At 34.7% G+C, this 10,032-nt stretch overlaps 1 protein-coding gene across 1 annotated transcript in view; it reads right to left on the bottom strand.

Annotated features, from left to right (window-relative positions):
- LOC107662051 (phosphatidylinositol 4,5-bisphosphate 5-phosphatase A-like) overlaps window positions 1-10,032 on the bottom strand; it is a 30,818-nt gene that overhangs the window by 12,843 nt on the left and 7,943 nt on the right. The window contains exons 2-5 of the mRNA XM_016451912.1: window positions 9,141-9,472; window positions 3,824-3,931; window positions 2,419-2,527; window positions 1,106-1,222 (exon numbers count right to left, since the gene is read on the bottom strand). Of these exons, the coding sequence (XP_016307398.1) occupies window positions 1,106-1,222; window positions 2,419-2,527; window positions 3,824-3,931; window positions 9,141-9,466 (660 nt within the window). The 5' untranslated portion in view covers window positions 9,467-9,472. The remainder of the gene's footprint in view (window positions 1-1,105; window positions 1,223-2,418; window positions 2,528-3,823; window positions 3,932-9,140; window positions 9,473-10,032) is intronic.

The following is a 10,032-nucleotide window of genomic DNA, read 5'->3' as shown; positions in this document are numbered from 1 at the left end:
GCAAAATTGAGCAAAAACAAGCAATATTACCTCTAAAATGTAAGTCACTTATTGCTTTACTGAACTTGTATAAAATAATTATTAAATGTGTTCATGCTGAAATCTGCAGAAAAACGGTACTCTCTGTGTTATATAGATTAAGTTAACTATATTAAATTATAGAAATATAAAAACCATACGGAGGCATTTTTTGCCGTCTATAATTTAGAATGCCTGGAATTTTGAGTTTTAATATACTAATAAATCACATGCGTGCACTCGGTGTGTGATTTGGTGATATAGCCTACTTGATAATGTCAGATCGCACATCATTACAACAACACTTACCATATTATCGCAGACGATGCTGTATCGCACAGCACACACTAGCCTCGACTTGAGTGGAAAATTAATCATCCGCGGTTGTGCGCGCACTTGTTTGCACATGAGCAAAGGTGTTTTTTAATCTCGTTTTTTAGGAGTCTAACTTGCAAACACCAGACCACTGATTTGTCAAACCTGCTTTCCTGCAGTCCGTGTTCTTCTGACTTCTGACTATTTTGTAGTAAGTAACGAATATGCTTCGGGGAAATGTATCGGAGTAAAAGTATACATTTTAATTAGGAAATGTAGTGGAGTAAATGTAAAAGTTGGCTGAAATATAAAAACTCAAGTAAAAAACCCAAAAAATACTTAAGTACTGTAACGAAGTATTATTACTTCGTTACAATACACCACTGCTTATTAATACCCAGGGGGAAAACAGTCTGGCTTTGGTAATTCAATCATTAACTTTGTTATAAAATTTGACACTGTAATTCTCGCTGCGAGAGGTGAGTTTATCATTATGACGGCATCATTTTATATTCATTAGCTGTTCAGCACATTATTAATATTTCAGTAACGCACAGCATGAGATATTTGACAGAACCTCGTTAACAGCTTCCTGTAACCTTTCATATCTGCACACGAGGATAAAATAAATAGGTAGATATATCAGCTGAGAAACATTCAGATACAGAAACGTGGCGTTCCACCAAATAACCGCACATTTACATCAGAAAGGGAAATATGAGATTGCACCCTGAGAAACGGCCATGAAAAGGTCTAAGTGCAGATAACGTACCCAGATCCCGCCGAGGCCAGTGCGCGTGGTCTGTGTTTGAATGCCTCTCAGGAACGGCAGGTGAAAGTACTTGGCAAAGACCAGCAGCAGCATTCCCTGCATCCTCTGAGAAGTGACCTACAGACAGAGAGAAACACACACAGATATACGAGTCAACAGGAGATAAGCGGACTGAAAGTGAATTAGAAGAATTGGACATATTTCCTGCATCCAGCCGAGTATATGAAAACACACAACCTGAGTACCAAACGCTTACTCTCTAATTTTAGAGAAAGAAAGAAAACTAAAACTAAAACAGTTTATAAATAAAAATTGGTTTAATTAATTTAAATAACCCTGAAGTATAAATATTAGAATCAAAACTTTAAAAACTTGTCAATTATCTGAAATAAAATAGATTTGAATACTAAAATTAGTAAAGCTAAAAGCAAAGTACAGATAAAGCTAAATATAGATATTAAAAAAACATAAAATAATAAAATTGACAAAAACATTAAACATAAAAACAAAAACATTGATTGAAAGACTAAAACTTAAACTAAAATTAAAATGAAGACTGAAAATATTAAAATAAATGCAAATTCATAATATTAATACATTCTATAATAGTGTAAAATAACATTAAAATAACGCACATTGTTTATAAACTGTGCAGTATGTATTCCAGTTTTTGTATGAATAGAAGATGCTTGTTCATAATGCAAGTGTGTACACTGTATGCAATACTATTGTTAACTGAAACCATAAAAAATCATTACTTGAAACAAAGTAAACCATGAAAACTGAAATCAAATTAAAAAAAATATTAAACTAAAAAAAAATATATATATATATATATACAAAAAAAAACTTATTTTATCTCAGCTATAGTTGCCAGGGCAGCATGTCTCATTTTCATTTAGTTTAACTTGAAGTACCAAATAAACAAAACTAAATACACTAAAACTAATAAATAAAAATTAATACAAACTATGTCGATATTAAATAAATAATAGCAATCACAGTTGTAAGTAATAACAATAACAGCACAATAAAACGTCACTAAATGTAAAGTGACAAAACTGTATAGTAAGCAACATTGTTTTCATAGATTATTTTTCCACACAGAAAATAAAGCCAGATAAAATGAAGAGGAGTCTAACTGATAGAAAATAGAAACATGAGCCGCAAGACCAGCAAAGAGATTTTCATTCTCAGCCACTCAGTCACTGTTACATAATGTGACCCCTGAAGCTCTAATGACAACTGTATGAATGTGTGTGTGTGTGTGTGTGTGTGTGTGTGTGTGTGTGTTTAAAGGGAACATTACTGACCAGTACATATCCAAAGGGGCTGAGAGCGTCCATGCAGACCTCGCTCCACTGGTCAGTGAAAAGAACATCTTTCAGTCGTTTGTTGATCATTGAGTTCACTTCCTGTAAGCTGAGACAGGGTGCAAGAAAATACAGACATGAGATGAAGCTGAAATTAAAGGACAGAAAAATATCAGAATGGAGAGGTAGAACAGACCTCAAGGCAGGTGGTAGATTATACTGTATCTCTAGTGTTCTTATGTAGGTCATGTCCTAGATTATGACCTTCGCATTATAACTCCATTTATTCTGATGAAAACTTGCTTTACAAAAATTGACAGTGTATTATTTTGATTGTCTAGATTATCTTCTCTCCAGAGTATGGGTCTGAGGTCCTACTGATGTCATTAACAGGATACTAAATAAAGTTTATAAAATCTCATGATCTGATGTTGCTGGTATTGAAATTAATATATCATGCTTTCCTTGTCTATGAATCATGGAATTTGAAGCCTGTTACATGAAGTCTTCTTGACCACATACTCAGTAAGACTTTGTCTCTTTTTAAAGAAATTAATACTTTTATTCAGCAAAGGTGCATTAAATTGATCATTAAATGCATTTATTATGTCACAAAAGGTTTCTATTTCACATAAATGCTGTTATTTAGAATTTTACATTCATTGTAGAATCTTGAAACAACTGTTTTCAACATCTGTGATAATCAGAAATGTTTCTTGGGTTGCAAATCAGCATATTAGAATGATTTCTGAAAGATCATGCGAAAATTCAGCTTTACACCACAGAAATAAATTACATTTTTGAAATATTCTCATACAAAACAGTTATTCTGAGCTGTAATAATATTTCAGAATATTTTCACTGTGTTTTTAAAGAGCACAAGAGACTTCTTTCAAAAAAGACCCCAAACTTTCTACTGGAAATGTAGTTCAGTCATTTGTATTTCATTATGGTTACACTGATTGACCTTGTCAAACTAAATATTTCAGTCTGTTTTGGAGGTAGAAAATCACAGTGATTGTTGTTCTTTTAAAATAAAATACTAAAAGGTTTTGTGGTGCAGTGAAATTGTTATTATTGTCCGTTTAAACACTGACCTTCAACCCTGTGATATTCAACCAAAAACTATTTGTAAAAGGATTGAATGGTTGTTACAGAGGACATGATTTGAAGGAGAAAACAATACCGTTTGACTAATATGAAAATATTATAATAATATGAGGCGTAAATATATTTAAAAATATTATATAACCTAAATTTTCAAAAGGTTACTGTTGAAAATTCATCAAATTCAAATTTTCTGAGAAATTGTCAGTAGGAACATTTCCAAGTATGCATCTGTGATCACTTTTCATGCTGAGCACCTTTCCTTTAGAAAAGCAGCGGCTCTCAATGGAAATCTCACCCTATAATATACATGTCTGTGTTCCCATCACCAACATTCAGCCCCAGTAATGAAGTGATGTCGTCAGGAGGCATGGCTGAGCCCACGTTCCACGTGATAATGTGCACCCTTTTGGCAGAAAGAGACATTAGAGAAGAGCAGTCATCTGTGTACACATGTTCACATACTGACAGTCACTACTGCTGGTTTTTCTTAGGCACCGCATCCAACAGCATTATTATGCAACTGTATAATAAGGTGAATGTGAGTGTTTTCTCCTGTAATTCACTGCTGAATATCTTTAGTTGGAACAGTGAAATAACAAAGCTGTGACTGTTGACACTGACAGATTGTGGGTTTGCCCTATAACTCATCTTTTCAATTTACAAACAGCAAGCAAAGACTGTGCAAACAAGTATCCTTGCGGCATATTAGTGAATAAACAAATTAAAGAAATGGAAATGGAAAGGGAGTAAGAACATCATCAGGACGACTACACACAACACTGCACACTTGCAAAAGCAACCTCGTTTTGTCGTGTCACATTAAATGTGTTAGTAAATCATCTCAATGAAGATCCAAACAATGCTAGGAATATAAATATTCCGTATATTTTTCAAGAATTCCACAAGCATCCCTCCACTATTCAGTAGGCTATCAACCTTTATTTCAAAGAGAGAGAAGAATCTCATATTTCTATAAATGTAAAATATACATCAATTTCAAAAGAATTGTTCACCCAAAAAAGAGAATGTACTCAACCTCAGGGCATCCAAGATGTAGATGAGTTTGTTTCTTCGAAGAGAGAGAAGAATCTCATATTTCTATAAATGTAAAATATACATAAATTTCAAAAGAATTGTTCACCCAAAAAAGAGAATGTACTCAACCTCAGGGCATCCAAGATGTAGATGAGTTTGTTTCTTCATCAGAAGAGATTTGGAGAAATGTAGCATTACATCACTTGCTCACCAGTGGATCCTCTGCAGTGAATGGGTGCCGTCAGAATGAGAGTCCAAACAGCTGATAAAAATATCACAATAATCCACAAGTAATCCACATGACTCCAGTCCATCAATTAACATATGTGAAGTGAAAAGCTGAGTGTTTGTAAGAAATAAATAAATCATTAAGACATTTTGCTTCCATCTAAAATATGAGTCCACTATATACATAATATTGCTTTCTCCCATGGAAAAAAAATAGTCTCGTCTGAATCAGGAGAGAAATATGCAAAGATCAAGCACCGTTTATAAGTGAAAAACAGTCCAAAATGGTTGTAAACAATCTTGAGATGACAACAGGGGATGGACTTTTTTAAACTGGAGGAAGCGTTATTATGGATTATGGACTCTCTCATTTTGGCCAAAAGCAATGGTTAATATGGTTAATAAAATAGTTAAAATGTCTTAATGATGGGTTTTTTCTTCTTCACACAAACACTCAGCTTTTCACTTCACATATGTTAACTGATGGATTGGAGTGGTGTGGATTACTTGTGGATTATTGTGATGTTTTTATCAGCTGTTTGGACTCTCATTCTGACGGCACCCATTCACTGCAGAGGATCCGTTGGTGAGCAAGTGATGGAATGCTACATTTCTCTAAATATGTTCTGATGAAGAAACAAACTCATTTAAAACTTTGATGGCCTGAGGATGGGCACATTTTTAGCAAATTTTCATTTTTGCCTTCTCAAATTTATTTTAAATTCGATTAAGCACACTGGACTGCTGCAGGTTAATGGGGAAAAAGACTGTTGAAATTTTTGGGGTCAGTAATTTTCTTTTTTTATACATACAGGAAATTGATACTTTTATTGAGCAAGAATGTCATAAATTGATCAAAAGTGAAAGTAAAGATGTGTTGTAAATAGAAGATTTCAAAAACATTAAAAAAAATCTTCCCAACCCCAAACATTTAAATAGAAATGTATATATTATTCATTCAGGATCCACATTTGCAAAGGAAAATATACAGGCTATTTAAGCAAATTCAAAATTCAAGATAATTCACATTAATGTCCAAAAAAATGTTTTATTGTTTTAAAAAGTAAAAGTAGCAATAATCTGTGTTCTCATGAGTAACTGTATGCACTTTATGTAGATGCTGTGAATGCTGTAAACCATAATAATCTGGAATGTGGAAGTACACTCTTAAAAATAAAGGTGCTTCAAAAGGTTCTTCAAGCGATGCCATAGAAGAACCATTTTTGGTTCCACAAAGAACCATTCAGTCAAAGGTTCTTTAAAGAACCATCTCTTTCTTACCTTTTTATAATCTGAAGAACCTTCTTTCGGCACAAAGAACCTTTTGTGATACAGAACGGTTCTTTAGATGTTAAAGGTTCTTTATGGAACCATTTAGACAAAAAGGTTCTTCTATGGCATCGTGAAGCACCTTTATTTTTAAGAGTGTAGATGTGCAGGTAGGCTACAGTTCAGCCAACAGTCATGCCCAAACCTGCACTTGTGCACTTGGCAATCTAAAGTTTAGTTCGTACTAAAGTAAAACACTTTTGAACTGGCTAATCAAGGCCTTTAAGTTCACTTGTTCGCCCAAAAGCAGAATACAGTGCAACAGGTGGCTTCCAGCAGTAAAATATTCCATCCACTTTCACCAAAATTGATTTTTAAAGGGGTCATGAATTGAGAAATAAAAATTTCCTGGATGTATTGACATGTAAGAGGTCATTTTACTATAAAAACATCCTGTGAGTTTCAGAGCTCAAAATTTCCTTGTTAGTCCAAAAACAGCTTTTATTGAAACTCAGCTCAGAAAATGACTCATTTCAGATTTTGTCACATTATGACGTAATAGTGCAATGAACATCAAGATGTGAACCTGACAGTAATATCACAACATGTAAGTATTAGTATTAGGTATCTTAATTGCTGGAGCTGTCAATCATCTCTTATTTACATCGTGCTTGCACTGTTACTTATGATGAAAGCATTTGCGAAAGTGCAAAACTCGAGTTGTAATGACAAGATCACTGCATTCATACGCTCAACAGTCTGTCTTCGGCTACAATGCTCATTGCTGCAACCTTTCATGCGACAGGAGTAAATATAATACTATAATCAACACTCTGCATCACTAGTTAATCTCAACTGCTGTAATAGTAAAAATGTAGTAAAAGTTTTTGAGAGAGCTCCACATGTAATACTTATTTCATATGCAAAGATGTTAGCCAATCACATCAACGGCCGTTTCCCCTGAAGTCTCACAGCAGACACACCCCTTCCAACCGAGCTTTCAAATCAGAAGGCTAAAATCAGGGTAGAAAATGTCCTTTTTTCTGAATTATGACAATTTTTTATGTAAAAATCATACCAATATTACAAGTGCACCTTAGGAAGCATTATCAAATATTAAAAAAATGCAGTTCATGACCCCTTTAAGAACAGCATGTAAATATTTGACGACAGACCAAACATGAGCTCTAAGGTTGTCAAGTAATGGTATGCTTATGTATAAGCCATTAGTCCTGGTGTCAAACTCAGTTCCTGGAGGGCCACAGCCCTGCACAGTTTAGATTCAACCCTAATTAAACACACCTGATCCAGCTAATCAAGTCCTTCAGGCTTATTTGAAAACTACATGGTATGTATGTTATGGTGCGTTCAAGTCATGTCGGATACATCGTATTTACGCGTTGAATGCACATGAACAACACCACAAAGTCGTTATTACGAGTGGGAAACTCGAAATTTTCTTTAAGCCCTGAGTTTCCGAGTTGAGGGCGTGTCAGTGAGAAAACGTCTCAGATGCAATGGACGCACGCAGCCAAATACTATAAATATGCAGCATCTGTATTGACGGTAAATTTGTTGAAATTAATAAAATGATTATTTTTTTGTAATGTACAATAAAACTATGTTACACAAAATATTATATTATTGTATAATTACCATAGAATATGATGTACAGAGCTACTGATACGGTGCGTTCAAGTCATGTCGGATAAATCGTATTTACGAGTTGAATGCACATGAATGTCACCACAAAGTCGATATTATGAGTGGGAAACTCAAAATTTTCTTTAAGCCCCAAGTTTCCGAGTTGGGGGCATGTCAGTGAGAAAACATGTCGGATGCAACGGGTGCAGCCAAAGACAAGAGATATGCAGCGTCTGTATTAATGGTAAATTTGTTGAAATTAATAAAATATTATATAATTGTATAATAACCATAGAATATATAATGATTCAGTTTACATCACCTTCATAAATTGAATAAAAACAGAAAAAGCAAAAACATAATGATGCACATTCCTTTTTCATCATTTTGTAGATGTAGAGTTAAAAAAAATCTTTGAATTTTATGTAGAAAAGTTAAATCGCCATCTTGTTCCGACCAAAGTGACTTGAATGCACCTGATGTCATAATTACAACTTGTCAACTCGTAAGTACGAACGTCCCAGGAGGTTTTCAACGCAGCATTAGAGCAGGGTTGGAACTAAACTCTGCAGGGCTTTGGCCCTCCAGGAAATGAGTTTGACACCTAGTCAGAGCAATTTTGAACTACATTTAAAAAAAAAAAATAAAAAATAAAAACTTCTTGTGAAGAACTACACTACCCATAATCCTAAAGAGCGCTCCAATTACCATGGAATATATAGTAGCTGCAATTACCATGGAAACAGAATTTGGTGTAACCCCGGTGTCCTGGCCAAAATGCCGCCACTGGCCTTTGTCAATCATGGCCTCCTAATAATCCCCATCTACTTGTTTGGCTCTATGACTCTCTCTCCTCTCCACCTGCAGCTGGTGTGTGGTGAGTACACTGGCGCCGTTGTACTATGGCTGCTGGTGGTTGAGGAGATACCCCCCCATATGATTGTAAAGCGCTTTGGGTGTACAGCAATACACAATAAAAGCGCTATACAAATGCATCATTCATTCATTCATTCATTCATTCATTCATTCTACTCTGACTTCTTTTTCTCAGAATTGCAAGATATAAACTCACAATCGTGAATGATAAAATCCAATTCTGAGGAAAAAAAAAACATTTCTAACAATTGCGACTTTATCACGCAATTCTGACTATTATTTGCAATTGTGAGTTTATAACTGTATTTCTGAGAAAAAATCTGAATTGCGAGTTTATGTCGCAAAAGTCGCAATTACCTTTTATTTTTTAATTAGTGGTAGAAATGGGCTTCAACACTATTTATGCACATAGTCAATTACTAAAAAGTCAGTTATAAAGTTGTAATATTGCAAACTTTTCAATGTAATATTTTCACTCTTGGCCAAAAAATATAATTGGCAGTTGAAATTGAAACCATAATGCAACACTTTTTAAGTGAGCTACATTGTTAAAATCGTACCTGAAATCCTCCACCACCTGCGCAACAGTGAGTTTAGGCTGAGGTTCTGAGGGGTGATTGGAGCTGTTGGGGCTGGTTGGTTCAGCCTGGTTGCTCAGCTGCTGCGGTTTAGGAGATTCTGGAGGCTTGGGCTCCGATACGTCGATAGATCCTTCCACCCGCGGGCTCCTCTGAGGCCGGCGTGGCCTGGCTGGAGCCGCTGGTGGTGTAGAAGGGGCAGGAGAAGATGTGGAGGATGGGGATGTATCTGCTGGTCCTTTTGGTTGTCCAAATGATGCCAGATCATTAGTCTTGCACTGGCTTTGAATATGTTGCTCTGGTTCCATCCTTATCTAGCAAAATGAAGCACACTGGTGGATCAATCAGCATGTGCATTTCAACTACATTTACTTGTTAACTACATTTTCAATTTCTCCTTGGTAAAACTCCTGATAGAATCACAATGAGGCATTTAAAAACAAACATGGCATGACAAAATAAAGGCTGCTCATATAACGTTCATATACTGTTCCCATTTATTTCCAAATGCAAAATGGTTTGAATGAAATGATGTAAACAGCAACACCTTGTTAAAAAGAAGCACACTTTGGGTCAAAGACATTAAGATGTCCGCATCAAAAGAAATTTACAAAAGTGATTTTATGATTTTTATTTTTACATTAAATGTAAGTAAAATGTCTACTTTTAAGGTTTCAAGTAAGTTTTTGGAGAATAAAATGTCAAAATTTGGTTGAAATAATGTTCCATTGTCATTCAGTGTAACTGAATGTAACAATATTTATGTAAAAATTCAAACAACATGCTTATTCTGACTTGTACATATTGAAATATATAAAAGAATAAGGGAGCATATTAAATTTGATTGTGTTTTAAATGAGTAAAAAAATCTTAC

The sequence above is a fragment of the Sinocyclocheilus anshuiensis genome, unplaced genomic scaffold, assembly GCF_001515605.1.
Source record: "Sinocyclocheilus anshuiensis isolate Anshui unplaced genomic scaffold, SAMN03320099.WGS_v1.1 scaffold431, whole genome shotgun sequence".
Lineage (NCBI taxonomy): Eukaryota > Metazoa > Chordata > Actinopteri > Cypriniformes > Cyprinidae > Sinocyclocheilus > Sinocyclocheilus anshuiensis.
Note: the sequence above shows the minus strand (reverse complement) of the source record. Positions and strands in the feature narration are given on the sequence as shown.